The sequence below is a fragment of the Vipera berus genome (genome assembly GCF_964194415.1).
Source record: "Vipera berus genome assembly, chromosome: 6".
NCBI classification, from domain to species: domain Eukaryota; kingdom Metazoa; phylum Chordata; class Lepidosauria; order Squamata; family Viperidae; genus Vipera; species Vipera berus.
Genome location: NC_138208.1, coordinates 7378438 through 7401309, shown reverse-complemented (window position 1 = coordinate 7401309; position 22872 = coordinate 7378438). Strand labels below are relative to the sequence as shown.

Sequence of the window (22872 nt, the reverse complement as noted above, 5' to 3'; positions counted from 1 at the left end):
GGAGGAGAAGGGAAGAGGAGAAGAAAGGGGAAAGGAGGAGGAGGAGGAAGGAGCAGGAGGAAGGAACAGGAGGAAGGAGCAGGAGGTGGGAGGAGAGAGGAGCAGAAGGAGGAGGAGAAGGGAAGAGGAGGAGAAAGAGGGAAAAGGAGGAGGAGGAGGAAGAGGAAGGAGCAGGAGGAAGGAGCAGGAGGTGGGAGGAGGGAGGAGCAAAAGGAGGAGAAGGGAAGAGGAGGAGAAAGAGGGGAAAGCAGGAGGAGGAGGAAGGAGCAGGAGGAGGGAGGAGGAGAAGGAGGAGGAGAAGGGAAGAGGAGGAGAAAGAGCAAAGAGGAAGAGGAGGAAGGAGGAAGAGGAGGAGTTTTCTTGCAGATGTTTCATTACCCCGTAGTTAACATCCACACAAATTTGAATGAAACAAGACTTTTGAAGGTACCAATCAGGAGGCTTTGTTTCACCGATTTTTGACAGACTACATTCGAAATTGTATCATTGGCAAAGGAGCGACCTACAGGGGAAATATATCGGTCACAAAAAGTGGGATCGAGTGCCAAGCCTGGAATTCGACCATACCTCACGAACACAGGTAAGATTGGTAGGGCCAGCCCGGCCTGTTCCGGGCACGGCAGATTCTCTAATTAGCTAAATCCACGGGATATGATCACAGACCTCTGCAGGGAGGACAGGTGCAAAAAGGCGAGACGACAACCCCTTGGCGGCAGCCATTTTCCTTGCCTTTTTGGACACCCCTGTGGATGTGTTTTGAGTGGGGTAGAAGCCTCCTTGCTTTGAGGGGCCTGACAAACCCGTGCGTTTCACGGTATGAAAAGTTTAAGTTTTAGTTTAAGTTTTATTAAATTTTTATACCGCCCTTCTCCCGAAGGACTCAGGGCGGTGAACAGGGCATATAATAAAAATACAAAAGTACAAAAGTTAAAAAAGAATTAAATTATTGCCCAAAATAAAACAATAAGAATATACAAATATTAAAACCCTAAATTAACTCCCCATCAGGCCAGGCCAGCTTGTTCGAATAAATGGGTCTTTAACCCGCGCCGGAAGGAGCGGAGATCCGGTGCCATCCGGAGCTCAACCGGTAGTTGATTCCACAGAGCCGGGGCGCCCACAGAGAAGGCCCTCCCCCTGGGGGCCACCAGCCGGCATTCTCTGACCGGAGGCACCCTGAGGAGGCCCTCTCTGTGGGAACGCACGGGGCGGAGGGGAGTCGACGCCGGCAGCAGGTGGTCCCCGAGGTATTCCGGACCCATGCCATGTAAAAGAGGAAGTTCTCGACTTAAACCATTCGCTTGAAGTTACGACGACTTTGAAAAAGGTGACTTACAATCGGTCCTTGTGGCTTTAGATGAGTTTATTACAATCTTTCTGGGCAAGGCTGGAGGACAGTGGTACATGTGGGATAGTCGCGGTGTTTGCTACGTACTTTCTTAGCCTGGGAGATTTTGCTGAGAGGTTTGGAAGGAGACTCCCCTAATGCAAGCAGTCCTTGACTTATGACCACAACTGAGCCCAAAAGCTCTGTTGCTAAGTGAGACATTTGTTCAGTGAGTTTTTCTCCTCATTTTACAACCTTTCTTTCCGCAGTTGTTAAGTGAATCACTGCATTTGAAAAGTTAGTAATCTTGGTTGTTAAGTGATTCTGGCTTCCTCCATTGACTTGGCTTGTCAGAAGGTTGCAAAAGGCAATCATGTGACCCCGGGACACTGCAACCGTCATAAACATGAGTCAGTTGCCAAGTGTCTGAATTTTGATCACGTACGTATGGAGATGCACTGGTCGTAAGTGTGAAAAGCTATCCTAAGTCACTTTTTTCAGTGCCGTTGTAAGTTTAACAAGTCACTAAATCAACTGTTGTAAGTCGAGAACTCTGCTCTACAAGAGCAGACCACAGTTGAAGGTAAACATGAAGTGGAATTATCTATCAAAAGAAGTTTCCTTTGGTTTAGACCAGGGATAGGCAACGTTGGCTCTTTTATGACTCATGGACTTCAACTCCCAGAATTCCTGAGCCAGCATGGCTCAGCTTGGAAACCTCTCCCTTTTCCCTCAGTGTGGCCGGCTTAGGAATTCTGGGAGTTGAAGTCCAGAAGTCATAAAGCAGCCTAGGCCTAGGCCATGGGTAGGCAACCTTGGCTCTTTTATGACTCGTGGACTTCAACTCCCATAATTCCTGAGCCAGTATGGCTCAGCTTGGAAACCTCTCCCTTTTCTCACAGCATGGCTGGCTCAGGAATTCTGGAAGTTGAAGTCCATGAGTCATAAAAGAGCCAAGGTTGCCTACCCCTGGTTTAGAATTTACCAAATAACCACAGAAAATTGCAATGGACTGCACTACACAGCCAAGCATATCATTCAGGATGGTACTGCAAGACACCCATCTGAGAAAAATAGTGAATTTTCAAATAAATCAGCTTTGGAAATCTTGCATCCGTTGTGTGAAGAAATGTTGGCAGGGAGATGAAATGGTTTTTGACTTTTTTAAGACTTGCAATCCCTTTAGGGGAAGAAACATATTGTAAAGACATAAATGGGCCACGTTTGTAGGCTATCTTGGGCAGAGATTTTGCTAAGCTGACTGAGGTTGGATGTTATTTTGGGGGCAAAACTCCCTTACCTCTGTCACATAAGTCAAGGGTGTTCAAACTTGTCCCTTTTATGACTTGTGGACTTCGACTCCCAGAATTCCTCAGCCAGCATGCCTGGCTGAGGAATTCTGGGAGTCGAAGTCCACAAGTCATAAAAGGGACAAGTCTGAAGACCCCTGACGTAAGCCATAGGTCTTAACCAACTTCATTAGATATATTCTTCTAAATTGTCTCAATTGGATAACATAAAACAGTAGTTACAATACCTTCTGCCTGTCAAGTACCTATAAAATGCCCCGATGCCTCTACTTTGCAACCTAGGGGAGGTATATCTTGATCTCTGTGTGACTCTAGAAATACCTGTAAATGAAAAGGACCACTTTAATCCCAGATCCTAAATATTTTCCCTACTGTTTTGCTCTAGAGACTAGAACTTGACTATGGTTTCTAAACTTTAATTTCTAAATGTTATACGTGAGGGTGAATCCGTGTCTGTGTATACTGGAGGGAGGGGAAAGTTAAAGGTGGGCACAATATTTTAACACCAAGACATTCTGTTTTGACTTATCACTGGTGAAAATAGGAATTATGACCTTACAGAACAAGAATAGACATTTCCAGAGATGGATTGGGACAACTCGCCACGGCCAACTCACCACAACCATCTTGCCATGGCCGACACACCAGGCCCAACTCACTGTGGGACAATTCGCCATGGGACAATTCAACGATTCATTTTAATTCTTGAAAATAATTAAAATAATTACTTAAAATAATTTTTGAAAGTATTTTAATTTTTGTCATTCCTATTTCATTTTGTCCCTCCTTTAGCATCCTTTCTTTAATGATTTTATTTCACCACTTCTTAAGGATTAATGTAACTTTTGTCCTGCGGCTAGTTGTCTTACAGTGAGTTGGCCATGGAGAGTTGCCATGGTGAGTTGTCCTAGACCGGGGTCTTCAAACTTGGCCCTTTTATGACTTGTGGACTTCAACTCCCAGAATTCCTCAGCCAGGCGTGCTGGCTGAGGAATTCTGGGAGTTGAAGTCCACAAGTCGTCAAAGGGCCAAGTTTGAAGACCCCTGCCCTAGACCCTTGCAGAGATGACAGATGAAATATTTCAGTTGGGAATGTCTCAATCTAGAAAGGTTTTTCACGTCCATGCTCGTGTATCTATGGGGGGAAAAAGCCCATAACCAGACAGTTAATTCATGAAGTTGGAAAGGTTCGCAGCCAAATGTGCATGCTCTTATACTGTAATGATTATCATTTTAAAACTAGCTTTTTACCTTCGAGCTATCGAGGTAAAGATCTTCAAAGGAACTACTGCCGGAATCCACGAGGAGAAGAAGGTGGCCCTTGGTGTTTTACCAGCAATCCAGAAGTACGTCACGAAGTTTGTGCGATTCCCCTCTGCTCTGAAGGTAACGCTCAGACTGCTGGGACGGCCTGATCTCAGATTTGTGTGACAACTGGAAACTGTTAAAATATCACCAGATGTTGGGTGTCATGAATGTTAGGTTAGCAGTTTACTCACCCCATTCTGCTTTTCATTTTCTTTCCGCATCTCTACCACCCCATATCACTTTCTAAGTTTCAATTATGCTATATACTTGAATAATCAGTTTATAAGAATAGTAAGGAACAACAAACCTGGTCTTCAGTTTCTTTTGATTTTCCCATCTCTTCTGTAAGCAAAGTAGGCATGAGCACTCACAGAAAATATGTTGATAATAAAGCAATGCTATTTTGGAACAGTTGGATTAATATTCAAAATTGGGAGCTCTTTTCTAAAATTGCCTTAAAAACTTTACATATAAATAAAATACCCTTTCTCCTCCTCCTCCTCCTCCTCCTCCTCCTCCTCCTCCTCCTCCTCCTCCTCCTCCTCCTCCTCCTCCTCCTCCTCCTTCTTCTTCTTCTTCTTCTTCTTCTTCTTCTTCTTCTTCTTCTTCTTCTTCTTCTTCTTCTTCTTCTTCTTCTTCCCCCTCCTCTCCTCTCCTCTCCTCTTCCCTTCCCTTTTATCCTTTAAACTCCCAAAACTCTCATAAAAGCTTAATGACTGTTATATCTCTATGGATATAAAATGCACTGTACTGGTATCCTCCTTCTGTTGTGTTGATTCAACAGTGGTTGGATGATTCTAGAAGAAGTAACAAATGTGGAAAAACACCCTCAAATGAAATTAATTACTTTCTTCAAATCTAGGTTTTGTGCACTCCCCTTGATAGTTTTAAGTTTCAATTCTTCAAATTAAAATCTTGACTTTCTTCAAGTCAAAATTGAGTGATAACTCTAGTCTTGAGTCTATAGAAACATCTGTGACTCTACGCATCGCAACTGACTGTTTCTGGTGGTTGAAATAAAATATTGTAGTGCAATCATCTTAATGAGGTTCTTGTATTTTTTGTATTTCAGTTGAGTGCATGACGTGCAATGGAGAAGGCTATAGAGGTCCAATGGATCATACCGAAACAGGCAAAGAATGTCAACGTTGGGACCTTCAGAGACCACACAGACATCCTTTTCGTCCAGAAAAGTAAACATGCTAATTCTTTTTTTCTTTTCATTTTTATAAGTCTGTAAAACAGAGTGATGTTTGATTTTTTCACCAATAGCACCTAGCCGTTATAGGGAATTAAAACAATGGAGTATCACATGAGCACAGATGAGGACAAGTTCATCTTTATTAGGTCTTTAGCTTTGGTCACAATATAAAAAAAGATGTTGAGACTCTAGAAAGAGTACAGAGAAAAGCAACAAAGGTGATGAGGGGACTGGAGGCTAAAACATACGAAGAACGGTTGCTGGAATTGGGTATGTCTAGTTTACTGAAGAGAAGGACCAGGGGGGACATGATAGTAGTCTTCCAATATCTCAGGGGCTGCCACAAAGAAGAGGGAGTCAAGCTATTCTCCAAAGCAGCTGAAGGCAGGACAAGAAGCAACGGATGGAAACTAATCAAGGAAAGAAGCAACCTAGAACTGAGGAGAAATTTCCTGACAGTTAGAACAATTAACCAGTGGAACAACCTGCCTCCAGAAGATGTGGGTGCTCCAACACTGGAAGTTTTAAAGAGGAGACTAGACAGCCATTTGTCTGAAATGGTATAAGGTTGGACTAGATGACTTCCAAGGTAAATAATAATAATAATAATAATAATAATAATAATAATAATAATAATAATAATAATAATAATAATAATAATAATAATAATAATAATAATAATAATAATAATAATATAATAGCTCTACAATTCCCCAAATGAATTTTTCCCAGTGAAGAAGGAAAAGAGAAAATAATATACATATAGCAAACTTTAATTAGTTTCAGCAGAATCTATAAAGCATGCTTACTAAGCACCAATGAAACTCTGTAGAAAAACCCTGTTAGGAAACAATGAGTCAAACTGACCACTGATCAATAAACTGATCCAATAACTCCTCCTCTCCACATACCCCTCTACCTTCTAGCATTGATGATGTTACCTAGTTGGATCATGAAACGTCTGCAAGAAAACCACCAAGCTCAGAGAGCACCAAGGACCCCACAGTTCTCCTCCTCCTCCTCCTCCTCATCCTCCTCCTCCTCCTCCTCCTCCTCATCATCATCACCACACACCACTCTCTCTTCTAGCACTGATCATGTTACCTAGTTGGGTAATGAAACATCTGCAAGAAAACCACCAAGCTCAGAGAGCACCAAGGACCCCACAGTTCTCCTCCTCCTCCTCCTCCTCATCATCATCCTCCTCCTCCTCCTCATCATCATCACCACACACCACTCTCTCTTCTAGCACTGATCATGTTACCTAGTTGGGTAATGAAACATCTGCAAGAAAACCACCAAGCTCAGAGAGCTCCAAGGACCCCACAGTCCTCCTCCTCCTCCCCCTCCCCCTTCCAGCATTGATGATGTTATCTAGTTTGGGTAATGAAACATCTGCGAGAAACCAACCAAGCTCAGAGCGCACCAAGGACCCCTTGTTTTATAAAGTTGTCTGAAAAGGTTTATTGGGGATATGACTGGTGATGTCCTCATAATTTCCAGATACACATCCATCCATCCAAGACAAGCCCAAGCTAATGGCCATCCTTTATAGTTATTTTACTAACGGATTGTTAGTCCCATCGCATAAAATCCATGAGCTCCGTCCCGTGCTGAATCTTGTGTGATACCATTTCTCTTAGCGAAGTTGAGGAGAGGCGTCTCCTGTGCCTCCATCTTAAAAAGATTTTCAGTTAATATTAATTATACACCAGAAAGACATCTCTTTTAAGCTGGCACTCACGAAGTGCCTAATTAAAGGCAGCAAGGCCAATTATTATTCAGATAGCTGGATTTGAATAAAATAAAGGGAAAGAGAGTCTTCACAGACAGCTTCAGGAAGGAGAGCTTAAAAATAGCTTGAAAGAAGCACTTCATCAGAGACACTGAAATAACTCTTATTATTAATGACCTTCATCTTTCCACACAAATCTCTATAGAAATAGTTCAGCTTTACATCCTTGTCAAATGCTGGGTTCTCTGCTTGTGAAAGTTACAAGACATTCCAGCCAAATGGTGTAATCTTTATTTATTTGATTTAATTTATTTATTTATTTATTCCTTCCCCACCTACTTCAAAAACAGAATGGGTATTAAAGGTGTGGCTACGGGAAGGCCAAAGTCACAGTCAGTGATAGTAGAGGAAGGCTAGAAGTTAGGAATCCTTGGTGCTCTTCTGTGCTTGGATGTTTTCCTGCAGATGTTTCATGACTCATCTAGGTAACCTCATCCGTTCTAGAAGGGAGTGGGGTTTGTGGAGAGGAGGAGGAGGGGCAGGAGGGAAAGGAGATAAAAGGAGAAGGGAGAGGAGGAGGAGGAAGGGGAGGAGAAAAGGAGGAGATAGAAGGAAAAAGGAGAAGGAGGAGAAGGAGGAGAAGAACTGTGGGGCCTTGTATGTTTGCCTGCAGATGTTTCATGACCCATTTAGGTAACATCATCAGTTCTAGAAGGGAGTGGGGTTTGTGGAGAGGAGGAGTAGAGGCAGGAGGGAAAGGAGATAAAAGGAGAAGGGAGAGGAGGAGGAGGAAGAGGAGGAGAAAAAGGAGGAGATAGAAGGAAAAAGGAGGAGAAGGAGAAGGAGAACTGTGGTGCCTTGGATGTTTCCCTGCAGATGTTTCATGACCCATTTAGGTAACCTCGTCCGTTCTAGAAGGGAGTGGGGTTTGTGGAGAGGAGGAGTAGGGGCAGGAGGGAAAGGAGATAAAAGGAGAAGGGAGAGGAGGAGGAGGAGGAAGGGGAGGAGAAAAAGGAGGAGATAGAAGGAAAAAGGAGGAGGAGGAGGAGAAGGAGAACTGTGGTGCCTTGGATGTTTCCCTGCAGATGTTTCATGACCCATTTAGGTAACCTCATCCGTTCTAGAAGGGAGTGGGGTTTGTGGAGAGGAAGAGGAGGGGCAGGAAGGGGCAAAGGAGGAGTTACAAGGGGGAAGAGGAGGAGGAAAGGAAGGAAGAAGAGGAGGAGATAGAAGGAAAAGGGAAGGGTAGGGGAAGGAGGAAGAGTCCTTGCTACTGTCCGAGCTTAGTTATTTTCTTGCAGATGTCTCATTACCCAACTAGGTAACATCATCAGGGCTAAGCCCCATCAGCACTGTGGATGCTAACTAGTTTGGGTAGTGAAGTGTCTGCAAGAAAACCACCAAGCTCGGAGACCAACCAGGAGCCCTCAGGGCAAAGAATTGCTCGGCCTCGACCACATTGGGCGAGCAGGGCTGACCTTAGCAGGCTGATTAAAAAGAAAGCTCCCATCAAAGCTTTGCTGTTGAATTGCAAAGTGGATAAGTAGAACTTGCTGGATTAGATTAGGAAAGAATAATCAGTGGAAAGAGATTTTTTTGGTGGGTGGGGGTGGAATACGTCATTGAGGACAGAGCTGGACAGGGGAAGCTGGTGTTGTGATTCAGGGTCAGCCTGTGGGTTCGGCAGTTGGGTCGGATGACTCAGAGGAGGAGGAGGGGGTGTTGAAGAGCTTGCTGATGCGAGCCCTCAGCCAGCCCCCTCCCACCTGGTCACAATGGAGACCCAGCTGTGTGAGCCTGACAGCGTGGATGATGACCCACAGCTGGCCCTGTTTAAGGACGCCCGACGCAGGAGGCAGTCAATCAGGAGTAAACAGAGGAAGGCAATGGGGCACCTCGGAAGGAGGCAGAGAGAAGCCATGCCCTGAACTGTATAAAAGGGGAATGCGTGGGAGGGCTGGTTTGCTGAAGGCAACCGCTTGAATAGTTCCTGTTTCATAGCTCCTGTTTCATGGTTGGTGTCTTGTTTTGCTCTGTTTTATGTTAATAAATTTGGCAGGCTTAATTCCAGCCTCTTGCCGTTTGTAAAGGGGTTGTCCCTGCCTTTTCTGCAGGGCCGGTAGCAGGCTGGTACAGAACAGCTGGTATGTGCGTTGTGCCTTTGTGCCCCCCCCCAAGTGTATTGGTGGACATCACTGGGATCTGCAGGTTTGGGTGAAACCAAACCTCACCCCCCCACACACACACAAAATCTGAGAATTTTATATTTTGTGCTGCAAGCACCTTCAGTGAACACTTGTACGAGGACAGATTTTGGTTTAGTGAAAACTGAAGCAGGCTTGGGAATATCAAGTTAATACGGGTGTATTTCTTCACGAAAGGAAATAACAGCATACATTTCAGGGGTCTGGAGAACAGGCATCAGAATAGTACGGCTGGTCCTATTGATTTGCAACGGTTCGTTTAGTGACCGTTCAAAATTACACCGGCATTGGGGAAAAAAGGGACTTCTGACCTTTTCCCACGCTTACGCCCCATCTAGCATTCCCCGCGATCACATGATCGAAATCCAGACGCTTGGCAAGCGGTTCACACTTATGACCGTCGCTGTGTCGCGAGGTCACCTGATCCCCTTTGGAAGAAGACCTTTTGCCCAGCCAAATCAATGGAGGAAGCCAGATTCACTTAACAGCCGAGTTGCTAGCAGCTGCAGCGATTCGCTTCGCAGCTGTGGCAAGCCAGGTTGTCGAACGGGGCTTAATACATGTCTCACTTAACCAAAAGAAATTGTGGGCTCAGTCGTGGCCGGATGTCGATGGACTACCTGTATTGTTCAAGGATTTTTAGTACTATTAATCTCCAAGTGAGAAACTGGGTGGTGGGGGGGGGGAGCACAGGAGTAGAAAGCTTGTGTCCTACATTGCTTTAAGGGGATAATTTTCTCTGGTCAGCCACGCCGAAGCTGCCTGGACGTCCATGGAGCACAGCTGCTTTGCAAAGGAAGGCAAATCTCCAATCTCCCAGGAGAATGTCGCGGGGTCCAAATTGGCTGGAGTCGGAGAACTTTGAAAACTAAGCCTCTAGTCCCAGTGACTGGCCCAGATTGGATCTTGCAATAGCTACTTTTGGTTGCTTAAATGTTCTCAGAGCAAAGAATCATAGAATTATGGGACTCGAAGGGACCCTGGAGATCATACAGTCCAACTCCCTGCTCAAGGCAGGAATAGTATACAGAATAACCAAGTGGAAAGGGACCGTGGAGGTCTTCTAGTCCACCCCCTGCCCAAGGCAGGAATAGAATACAGAATAACAGAGTGGGAAGGGACTGTGGAGGTCTTCTAGTCCACCCCCTGCCCAAGGCAGGAATAGATTACAGAATAACAGAGTGGGAAGGGACCGTGGAGGTCTTCTAGTCCACCCCCTGCCCAAGGCAGGAATAGAATACAGAATAACCAAGTGGAAAGGGACCGTGGAGGTCTTCTAGTCCACCTCCTGCCCAAGGCAGGAATAGAATACAGAATAACAGAGTGGGAAGGGACCGTGGAGGTCTTCTAGTCCACCCCCTGCCCAAGGCAGGAATACAGTAGAATACAGAATAACCAAGTGGAAAGGGACCGTGGAGGTCTTCTAGTCCACCTCCTGCCCAAGGCAGGAATAGAATACAGAATAACAGAGTGGGAAGGGACCTTGGAGGTCTTCTAGTCCACCTCCTGCCCAAGGCAGGAATAGAATACAGAATAACAGAGTGGGAAGGGACCTTGGAGGTCTTCTAGTCCAACCTCCTGCTCAAGCAGGAGACTGTGCACAATTCCAGACAAATGGCTGTCCAATCTCTTAGAAGCCTCCAGTGATGGAGCACCCACAACATCTGGAGGCAAGCCATTCCACAGAGTTCCAGTCAGAGGAGGCCATGTCCTCCTGGTTTGGTTACCAGGGAAAAATCATGCCGAGCCTCATCTCTTAAAGGAATCAGAAGTTTGCAGTGTTCCAACAAATTTGTGGAAGAGATTTTTTTTTAAAGACTCTTGAGGATAAAAGAAGAACTTTCTCCCATAGGCAATTATAAAGCAGGTTTTTAATCTTCCAGGGAGGACCACATGTGTAGAAATGTGTAGAAGTTCTCAAAGGGCTCCAGACAATGGTAGTTGTGTTGGGCCTTCCTTTCAATCCAGCCTAACCTTCCCCTGCCAGCAGACCAGAAGCAATAAACGTAAAACCAACAAACAAGGAGTTCTAAATGAATAATGAAAGAGTATTCACACAAGAAGTTCACCCTAAGTAGGAAAAGGGTATTGAAAGTAATTAGAAGCAGGGGAGCAGGGGGAAAAAAAAGATAAGGGAGGGCAAAGGGAAATTTTAATTTCTTCTTGACTTGTTCCCTACCATGCTGGAAATGAGGGCATGGCCTCAGAATTACGCCGGCCTCTAAAAATAGAACCCGGTTTGTTGAAAATAGCTTTGAACCCAGGGCTGTTGAACTAGAGAACCCCTTTGCTTAATGAATCTGCCATCCCATGAAATGTTTACATTGCTCTGACTTAATGGAGCCATCTGAAGGAAGCCAATTAAGGCTATTGTGTCAGAAGGGACCCTAATGGGGAGAAATCACCCAATTAGCAGATTAACCCCACCGGATGGTCTACAGCTTAGCAAAAGAGGTCCCGGTTTATGATAGGATTTCTGCTGATGGGTCTCTTGATGGACGTATGGCTCCTGCTTCCCTCCGTCATTCATTAGCTCCTGTTTGGATTCTTCCCTAGATTGGAGGGCACGGGGGAAATGTATCTTGCATCTGCTTGGCTTCTCCTGGTCGCGGCCTCAGTTAACGTGCTTGTTGGTGTGTTTTGCAGATACCCCGACAAAGGCTTTGATGATAACTATTGCCGCAATCCGGATGGTAAACCGAGGCCGTGGTGTTACACTCTTGACCCAAACACCCCCTGGGAATTTTGCTCAATTAAAACATGTGGTGAGTTTCACATCAGCCTGCTTTCTTGAAAGGTTTTCTTCCCCCACCCCCTCCCACCCCCCAAAGTCCAGATGTCAATAATCTCCTCAGGATAATGACTAGGCTGAATTGCATGACAACCCAGCTTTATTTATCTTGCCTCCTATTATGCTCAGTAATTCACACTTCACACGTGTGATATACCCATAAAATGGTCCATAGTCAATTGTCTATATGGAGATTCTCCAAGTCACGCAGGTCACAGTTATCCCAAAGATGCTTTTTTCACGAGGCAACTGAGCTTGCTTTCTTTTCTTTTTTCTTCTTTGAAGTCGTTTTGCTTCTCATCCAAGAAGCTTCTTCAACTCTGACTGGATGGTGGGGGATGGAAGGAGCCTTCTAGATAAACCTCCAAGTGGCCTCAACGACTCTCTAAAAGAAGGCAAATGACCAAGCTGTCTGCAAGGAGTATAAATCCTTCCATTTTCCCCCACCATCCAATCAGAGCTGAAGGAAGCTTCTTGGATGAGAAGCGAAATGTCTTCGAAGGAAGTCCAGTTGCCTCCTGAAAAAGCATCTTTGGGCTTCATAATCAGTTCTTGGGGAATCACTGTCGCTAACTCCTTTCCTGTAATCGTGAAGCTTCCCCTGGTCCCACCACCATTGTTTGTATTTTTAGCATCTTCAGGGTAAAGAGTATATATGCCTAGGCTTTTCTAGGAGCAGGGACTCCAGAAGACAAAGTTGGTGCTTTATGTAAATCTACCCCTCTGTAGAGAAGATAGGCTATTGGGCCATGTTTATACATAGCCCGTGAAGATCCTGAGAAGTACATGAAGAACCCTTTGTCCGTAGCATGACGGGAAAGGGAATTTTGATTCTCATTATTTAAGAGCCACGGCTTGCTGCTCTTCAGATCCCATCTGCTTGCTTTCAGCCTGGAACGATTTTCCAGACTTGACTTCCGAACAAATCAGACACCAGACGGTCTTTAAAAGCTTATTTTAAAGCCCTCCATCCTAGGAGGGGTTTATAACAATAGCGAATTGTTCCCAGTCTTCTGAAAAGGGGGGGGGAAGTCCTTCATGGCTCTCTGACATTCCTGAAAGTTTAGCCTGGAAGCTACTGTAAAACATATAAAGAATGGTTGCAGGAACTGGGTATGTCTGTCCTTGTGAAAAGAAGGACTAGGGGTGACATGCTAGCAGCGATCCAATATTTGAGGGCTTGTCATAAGGACGCGGTGGCTCAGTGGGTTAGGACGTTGAGCTCGTCGATCAGAAGGTCGGCAGTTTGGCGGGTCGAATCCCGAGTGCCGCGTAAGAGAGTGAGCGCCTGTTACTCGTCCCAGCTTCTGCCAACCTAGCAGTTCGAAAGCACGTAAAAAATGCAAGTAGAAAAATAGGGACCACTCCGGTGGGAAGGTAACAGCGTTCTGTGCGCCTTTGGCGTCTAGTCATGCCGGCCACATGTCCACGGAGATGTCCTCAGACAAGCGCTGGCTCTTCGGCTTTGAAACGGAGATGAGCACCGGCCCCTAGAGTCGGAAACGACTAGCACGCAAGTGCGGGGGAACCTTTACCTTTACATAAAGAAAAGGGGAGCAACCTATCCTCCAAAGCACCCGAAGGCAAGACAAGAAGCAACGGATGGTAACTAATCAAGGAGAAAACCAATCTAGAGCTAAGGAGAAATTGCCTAACATTTTGAACAATTAATCGGTGGAACAGCTTGCCTCCAGAAGTTGTGGGTGCTCTATCACTGGAGGCTTTTAAAAGGAGACTGGAAAACCATTTCTCTGGAATGGCAGAGAGGGTCTCCTGCTTGAACAGCGGGTTGGACTAGAAGGCCTCCAAGGACCCTTCCAATTTGGTTATTCTGTTAAAATAGAACAAACCTGTATGCTGGACCCGACTCAGGTTTGCCTCTGTCCAGCAAATGCTGAATTTTCCCAAGCCGCCTGTGCAATGCTTACAAGGCCGTCTATCAACAAGTTATTGAAGTAGCAAAAAATAGTAATAATACTAAAAAAAAATCTGAGAAGCAATTGTTAAACGCCTTGTCTAACAGGTGTTATTTTTATGCTAGCTGTTAACATGTAAACCCAAGTTGGAAGACTTCTCTTGGGAACACAAACATCTGCTGCATTTATAGATGTCTGGATATTACGTATCTCCGTGTTTAGTTTCCAAACCAATCAAACTAAGAGACTTTTTTTTTAACTCAATACATACAAAAGAGTTTCAGTATGGGGTTTTTTGACAGTGATCCCGAAATTACCTTCATGTTTTTTCCCCCTCTTTTAATGTTACTTCTTTATGCAGCTACAAAAGGGTTATGAACAGGTTATGGTAGGTCATTGTGCTTATGAAGAATGTGTTGGTTAATATTCAGTATTTTAGCAACTAATTCTAAAGAGCGTCGTTCTGGTTGATCATGCAGTCAACCAGATGTTTAGACTGGGTTTGGTATTTTTGTCCACCTATCAAGGCCTTCCGAAGGATTAGGAGAGGCAGTTGTTGTGTGATGGTGTTCAAGGTATTGATTACAGGATGTAAGTTGTTCTAAGTCAAGCTGCCTTTTGCAATTGACTAATGGCGAATTTGTCAATCCCGATGGGGTTCAAGTGGTGCTCCAGTTGTTTTTGGGATTGCATCCAAGGTGGCTATTGCTATTGTACTATCCTGGCCGCCTTTTGCCACAATTGTTCTACTTCTATTTGTGGCTCTTTGCATTTGGTGATTTTTCTAGTTCTTTCTCTTCTATTCTGCTATCTCAAGGTACTGCCTCATCCACTATCTAGACTTTTATATGCTTTTAAATTAAATTTTCTTTTTTTTTATTGGCTGGCAAGCATCCTGCAATTGTGGTGGCATATAAATTGGATGAGAGAGAGAAATAAGAAGAAATGGATATAGACAGGATATAGATAGATAGATAGATATTTGATAGAGATATATAAATGACAGATATAGGTAGATGAGAAAGAAGGAGGGAGAGATAGATAGATAGATAGATAGATAGATAGATAGATAGATAGATAGATAGATAGATAGATAGATAGATAGATAGATAGAGGTAGATGACAGATAGTGTGAGAGAGAAATAAATAAAGATAGATAAATAGATAGATAGATAGATAGATAGATAGATAATTGATAGAGATATATAAATGACAGATATAGATAGATGAGAGAGGGAGGGAGAAATAAATATAGATAGAGAGATAGAGAGAGGTAGATGACAGATAGTGTGAGAGAGAAATAAATAAAGATGATAGATAGATAGATGATAGATAGATAGATAGATAGATAGATAGATAGATAGATAGCATGCAATGAGAGCTCATTCATTAATTCATCAGTCTGAGAAATGTGAAATTGGAAATGAACTTGCATTGACTGTGTTGCATCCCATTACAGTCTGGAATAACAATTCTTAAAGCATTTCTTTTTTCTGTGAGTCATATCCAGAATAGAACAATTCAATTCGCATTATTGGAATTGTCTAAATTCCTGTCCATCCTACTTACCATTGGAGTTTCTGTTCATTGTATGAGAAACACCATTTGAATCTATGGTTGCAAAAAAATAAAATAAAATAAAAAATCAGGATTCAGGTAGCTCGTTTCCCGTCTAACAAGCCTTGTTAAAAGGCAGAATCTTTCATAAGCTGCAACTCACCTTGTCAGATGTGTAGAGTTGCCAGACCGAGGTAGCATTTAAATTGGACTACGGGGAGGGAAGAGAGTGGAAAGGATCAAGAGACTGCTGAACTGCATATATCAAAACTCTTCATCTCAGACCATCTCAGAAGGTCTCAACAAACCCAGTGGGCTTTTAACACACCACAATTGTGAATTGATAAGGTGGTGGTGGTCTTCGATGTAACTTGTATAGACACCTTATATTCCCTTTTTCCCCCTCTATCACACCCCAGCTGAAATCCTGTTTTGGTCTAGTCAGTCAATGACTCTGATGCCGCTCACGTATATTTATGGTTTTCAATGAAACGAGTTAGTCAGAAAAGATGGAAGCAGACTGTTGATGTTACATTTTGGTCAGTGTTATCTCTGCTTGAACACTATCCAACTTTTCTTAGTTGATACTGTGGACGTTCCATGTTCCCATTCTGAAGTCAGACTTCCAGTTGTATCAAATTGCCTGGACTTAGAGATCGTTGCTGTTCCTCAATGGTCAAATACAGTGGTGGGATTCAGCCAGTTTGCACCAGTTCGGCACCGGTAGCTAATTTTTGCTGAGTTTGGAGAACCGGCTGAATGCACACTGCTTCTGGAAGTCCAGTCTAGGCCTTGGCAGCCTGGAGGAGGCCTCCCAGGCCTAGAACGGGCCACCAGAAGTGCATGGATGCCACTTATGAATAGACATTCTAGGCCTCAGACACCTGGAGGAGGCCTCTCAGGCCTAGAACAGCCCACTGGAAGTTTGTGGATGCCACTTCCGGATGGCCATTCTAGGCCTCGGATGCCTGGAGGAGGCCTCCCAGGCCTAGAACGGCCCACTGGAAGTTCATGGATGACACTTCCAAAAGTCCATTCTAGGCCTCGGAGGCCCAGGCCTGCATCCAATAAGAGAACCAGTTGTTCAGGTATTTCAATCCCACCACTGGTCAAATAGTTACCTCCAATGCCATATTGTGTCAACTTGACATTCTTCCTTGTGGAACTTCTTTCTATGGGTTTTCTTTGAGTTGCTACAATTTTTTTAAAAAATCCCATTTATATCCCGCCCTTCTTCGAAGACTCAGGGTGGCTTACAATCTAAGAAGCACAAATCAATGTGCTTAGCAATAGCCTTCATTCTATGTATATGCCTGCTTATTAGGGCTTTTGCCCCCCCCAAGCGGCATTATTACAAAGTCAGCTTAATTGCCCCCAACAATCTGGGTCCTCATTTTACCTACCTCGGAAGGATGGAAGGCTGAGTCAACCTTGAGCCTGGTGGGACTCGAACCTGCACTAATTGCAGGCAGCTGGTGTTACTTAAGGAGGCATTAGCCCACTGCTCCACCAAGGCTCTTTTTGACTATGGCCATCTGTCCCTAAGCCCTTCTAATATATTTCATGTTGGGTTTATGGCTGATTGTACCTCTGCCTGTTGCCAGGGAGATGGACTTTTCAGGCAGCCCGTATTCCTCTGTCACAGAAATGTCTTTAGATTTCTGTAAAGGGTTGTAGAGCTGCTTTTTTCCCCCAGAGTTGTCGTCAGCCTTTCAGCAAGGAAAAATTAAGATTGTTAGAATGTGATGCATGTTGAGTCATGTAGGCCAGGGGTCTTCAAACTTGGCCCTTTTATGACTTGTGGACTTCAACTCCCAGAATTCCTCAGCCAGCATGTCTGGCTGAGGAATTCTGGGAATTGTAGTCCACAAGTCATAAAAGGGCCAAGTTTGAAGACCCCTGACATAAGCACTGGAAGAATTCAACCTTGGTTCTACTAAGCCTTGTTATTTTATTGTTAAAATGATTTCGGGGAGTTTTTTAATTAGGAAAATGAACCTTCCAGATAACTAGCAGAAAATTGGAATCTGTTAAAAAAATCCGGCAGCAGAATCAGTTTTAAAAGAGCAGGCAGTTTCACTAGGACCAATAAAAGAGAATATTTGTAGCTCAGGGTTAAAATAAGCTTGGTGGTTTTCTTGCAGACGTTTCATGACCTAACTAGGTACTATCATCGGTGCTAGAAAGAAGGGTGGGGGAGGAGGAGGAGGAAGATTGGGGAGGGATCCTTGGTGTTCTCTGAGGTTGGCTGTTTTCTTGCAGATGTTTCATTACCAAACTAGGCAACATCATCAGTGGTAGAAGGAAGTGTGGGAGGGAGAGAGGAAGGAGGAGGAGAAGGAAGATTGGGGAGGGATCCTTGGTGTTCTCTGAGCTTGGCTGTTTTCTTGCAGATATTTCATTACCAAACTAGGCAACATCATCAGTGGTAGAAGCAAGTGTGGGAGGGAGGGAGGGAGGGAGGGAGGGAGGAGGAAGATTGGGGGGGTCCTTGGTACTCTCTGAGCTTGGCTGTTTTCTTGCAAATATTTCATTACCAAACTAGGCAACATCATCAGTGGTAGAAGCAAGTGTGGGAGGGAGGGAGGGAGGAGGAAGATTGGGGGGTCCTTGGTACTCTCTGAACTTGGCTGTTTTCTTGCAAATATTTCATTACCAAACTAGGCAACATCATCAGTGGTAGAAGCAAGTGTGGGAGGGAGGGAGGGAGGGATGGAGGAGGAAGATTCGGGGGGTCCTTGGTACTCTCTGAACTTGGCTGTTTTCTTGCAAATATTTCATTACCAAACTAGGCAACATCATCAGTGGTAGAAGCAAGTGTGGGAGGGAGGGAGGGAGGAGGAAGATTGGGGGGTCCTTGGTACTCTCTGAACTTGGCTGTTTTCTTGCAAATATTTCATTACCAAACTAGGCAACATCATCAGTGGTAGAAGGAAGTGTGGGAGGGAGAGAGGAAGGAGGAGGAGGAGGAAGATTGGGGAGGGATCCTTGGTACTCTCTGAGCTTGGCTGTTTTCTTGCAGATGTTTCATTACCAAACTAGGTAATGGCAGCAGGGTTTGCTGTCAACTGACCCCACTACTTACTAGCACTCATGATGTTAATGAAAACAACTAAGCTCAGTAAGAACAAGGAGAGTAACTCAACCAGTCCCGTTGGACTTTCAAATGAAAGGTCATCAGGAAACAGATGATATAGACAGGAACATCCATGGAGGGGGTCAAAATGGAAACCCTTCATTATGAGGTTCAAGGTGTTGGTAATGACCTACAAAGCCCTCCATGGCATGGGTCCAGAATACCTTGGGGAGCACCTGCAGCCGGCGTCAACTTCCCTCCGTCCAGTGCGCTCCCACAGAGAGGGCCTCCTCAGGGTGCCGCCGGTCAAAGAATGCCGACTGGTGGCCCCCAGGGGGAGAGCGTTCTCTGTGGGTGCACCGGACTTATGGAACCATCTTCCGGTAGAGCTCCGGATGGCGCCCGACCTCCGCTCCTTCCGGCGCGACCTTAAAACCCATCTCTTTAAGGAAGCGGGCCTGGCCTGAGGGGACGGGGTGGGTTTGTTATTATGACTTTAATTTTAAATTTGTACTATGGGCATTGTTTCATCATGTTTTAATAATTTTAACTTTTGTATCTGTTTTTTACGTATTTCCCTGTTAACCGCCCTGAGTCTCTTGAGAGAAGGGCGGTATATAAATTAAATAAATAAATCAAATCAAATGTCATTGGAGTCCTGTTCCATCCCCGAGGGAAAAAAAAAAAAAGAGAGCAGGCTTTGATTACTGACGTTCAAAATTTGGAAAGAAGTTTTGAAAAACAAAAAAAAAAAAAGAGGACATTTGTAGATACTTTGCAAAGTTCATTTCTGGACTCGGTGACATGACAAGGAGAGGGGAGTCTTAAAAATCACAAGCTGCACGCCAATTTCCCCTCAGCGTGGCAGCATTAACAATAAAAGTAAAAGATATAGGGCAAAACAAAAAACACACAAAAAAACCCACCCAGATCTCACCTAAAAGTCGGTTGATCTTGGAAACTCTTGAGAATCAAGGTGGAGTTATTATTATTATTATTTTTTTAATCCTTCCTGTTGCAGACTGTGTTGGGAATTCAGAAGCTTTAAGCACACAGATCATTCTTTACCATTAATTCTCCTTAGGAAATGAGGCTGAACAAGCTTGGCAGGAAATTATGCAAAACCACCATGATAAAGCATTTATATGCATTTGGGGAAAAATAAAACTGGGCCTCAGGAAAGCATCAATAGGCTGCAAAGTGTCTTGATATGTGTGAATGGAGCCCGTGCAGTCCCTTAAAATAGCAGTAGGGGTATGTAATCCTTCTCTGCAGCAAATTTGGTTGTACTTGATTCCCTCCCCCCCAATTGATGGTTATGAATTACTTCTTCTGTATCATCACATAAACACTAGTGTAGCACTAGTGTAAAGTGCATTTTGGTCACCACAATGTAAAAAAAAAAGATGTTAAGACTTTGGAAAGAATGCAGAGAAGAGCAACAAAGATGATTAGGAGACCGGAGGCTAAAACATACGAAGAACAGTTACAGGAACTGGGCATGGCTAGTTTAATGAAAAGATGCATTGGGGTGACATGATAGCGGTCTTCCAATATCTGAGGGGCTGCCCCAGTGCTGGGACTCAGCCAGTTCACATCACTTCGGCAGAACCGGTATATAATTTTTTGTTGCTCAGGCCCAGAATGGACTTCCAGAAGCAGCGTCCACACAGAGAACCGGTTGTTCACATATTTGAATCCCACCACTGGGCTGCCCAAAAGAAAAGTGGGGGCAACCTCTTCTCCAAAGCACCTGAAGGCAGGACAAGGAACAATGGATGGAAACTAAACAAAGAGAGAATCAACTTAGAACTAAGGAGAAATTTCCTGACAGTGAGAACAATTAATCAGTGGAACAACTTGCTTCCAGAAGTTGTGAATGCTCCAACACTAGATATTTTTAAGAAGAGATTGGACAATCATTTGTCTGAAACGATATAGGGTTTCCTGCCTGAGCAGGGGGTTGGACTAGAAGACTTCCAAGGTCCCTTCCAATTCTATTATTCTATGTTCTAACTAATCAAAAAGACTTAGAAGAAAGTTTGGAGGTGTGCAAAATATCCACCATTTGGGTCAAAATCACACATGTTCCACTCAGTTTCATACCACTTTGCAATGTTAGGATGCATATACAAAAAGGGGCCAGGCTTACATAACTGAAGTGCAATAAGGTAGTTTCGCTTACAACCATTCATTTAAGGCAAGGGTCCCCACACCCTGGTCCTTGGACAGCTACCGGGCCGCGGCATGCCAGCAATCGGTCCACACAAACAAGCAATGCCCCGTCCACAGGATGCAGGCAACACATAAAAGCACGCTTCCTATGGTCCGTGGAAAAACCTCTCTCCAAGGAACCGGTCCCTGGTTCCCAAAAGCTTGGGGGCCTCTGATTTAAGGACCATTCAAAGTTACAATGACACAAGAAAAAAAAAACAAGACTTATGACGGGTCCTCAATTGTTGCATCATCCCCTCGGTCACAAAATTTGGGTGCTTCACAACCGATACATATTTACAATGTTTACAGTGTCTTTGGGTCATGTAATCACCATTTTTGACCTTCCCAGTCAGAGCCCCACAGGCTAAATCAATGGGGGCAGCTGGATGCCGTTAATGATTGTAGGATTCATTTAACAATTACAGTGATTTGCTTAAAACTGTGGCAGACAAAGTTATAAAAGAGTGCCGTGGTGGTGCAGTGGTGAGAATGCAACATTGCAGGCTAACTCTGCATTCTAACTGCCAGCAGTTCGATCCTGACCATCTGAAGGTTGACTCAGCCTTCCATCCTTCCAAGGATGAGGACCTAGATTGTTGGGGGCAACATGCTGACTCTGTAAACTGCTCAGAGAGGGCTGTAAAGCACCGGGAAGTCTAAGTGCTATTGCTAAAATCCGGTAACAAACACTTTGCTTAACATTGTTGTTATGTGAATCATTGCAACTGCTAAGTTAGTAACGTGGTTGTGAAGTGACTCTGGCCTTCCCCTTGACTTTGCTTGTCAGAAGGTCATAAAAGGGGATTGCGTGATCCTGGGACACTGCAACGGTCATAGACATGAGTCAGTTGCCAAGCATCTGAATTTTGATCATGTGACCATGGGGATGCTGCAATGGTCATAAGTGTGAAATAGGGTCATAAGTCACTTTTTCCAGTGCCATTGTAAGTTTGAGTGGTCACTAAATCAACTGTTATAAGTCAAGGACTACCTGTATTTGGATAATCATGGCTAGCTATGTCTTATCGATGATTTATGAGTTATTGTTGGGAAAAGTAAAGCTTTAGACCAGGGGTAGGCAACCTTGGCTGGCTCAGTAGGCAACCTTGGCTGGTTCAGGAATTCTGGGAGTTGAAGTCCACGAGTTGTAAAAGAGCCAAGGTTGCCTACCCCTGCTTTAGACCAACTTTCGACCACTTCATGCCCTTCAGATGTATTTAGACTTAAGTCCCTATACTAGTTCCCATATTTCCTGAACTTTCCAAAAATTATTGGAGCTAAAATCCTAAATTCCTGGAAGACACCAATTTGGAGAAGGACGTTAATTTAATTTATATTTTGATTTGCTCCAACAAAATAATTCTTTCTCATGAATGGAAGCAAATATATGTGTCCCAGGACAATGTTGCAGAAACGAACAACTTCTCTGTACTGTATCCATTCCACTGGAAAGAAGTTCTCTGAGAACGGACTTTAAGAAGACTAAACCTCTGGTCCTGGTGACTGATCCAGAATGGATCCTGAAACTTCCTTTCTGTTTTTAAGGGTTGTCTTCTTTTTCTCCAGGAGGTCTTAAATTTGTTGCATCGGAGTTGCAAGAATGATGGAAAGTTCTAACAGTCTATCTCTTTGCATCCAGAAAGTTTTCAGAAAGAAACAATCATTGTCCCGTTCTCTTTTTCTAGCTCAGAACGTGGTGCGCAGCTCCTCGGCGGTAATCGAAACAACGGAGTGCATTCAAGGACAAGGAGAAGGCTACCGGGGTACCGTGAACACCATCTGGAGTGGGATTGAATGCCAGCGCTGGGACTCTCAGGTGCCTCACCAACATAACTTCACGCGGGAGAACTTTAAGTGCAAGTGAGTCCCCCACTTGAGTAACACAAGTAAGGGTAGACTGGTTGACCACCATATGGAGAGCAATCTTTAAGGTTTCTGATCCAAGGGCAGAAATTAGTGGTATTATGTCTTTTGGAATTGTTTGCCATCACACCTCTTTAACAAGTTGACATAAAGAACAGGGTGGCTCCCGAGGTTAGAATGCTTGGCTGCCAATCGGCGGGCATGTCGTGTTTGAAACCCGTTGCTGCCGTGACCTGCCATCACACGTTCCAGCTCCTGCCAATCCAGCAATTCGAAAGCGGGCAACTGCGAGTAGATTAATGGGCACCACTTTGGTGGGCAACTTCATGGGGACATGAAAGGAGCTCTCCGTTGGGTGTCCTGGGTG

At 44.4% G+C, this 22872-nt stretch overlaps 1 protein-coding gene across 1 annotated transcript in view; it reads left to right on the top strand.

The window, feature by feature from the left end:
* Positions 1-22872, top strand: part of HGF (hepatocyte growth factor) — a gene marked incomplete at its 5' end in the record, with an annotated part of 65061 nt that overhangs the window by 5481 nt on the left and 36708 nt on the right. Inside the window, 5 exons of the mRNA XM_081331939.1 lie at positions 466-580; positions 3881-4023; positions 5018-5138; positions 11732-11850; positions 22328-22502. Of these exons, the coding sequence (XP_081188065.1) occupies positions 466-580; positions 3881-4023; positions 5018-5138; positions 11732-11850; positions 22328-22502 (673 nt within the window). The remainder of the gene's footprint in view (positions 1-465; positions 581-3880; positions 4024-5017; positions 5139-11731; positions 11851-22327; positions 22503-22872) is intronic.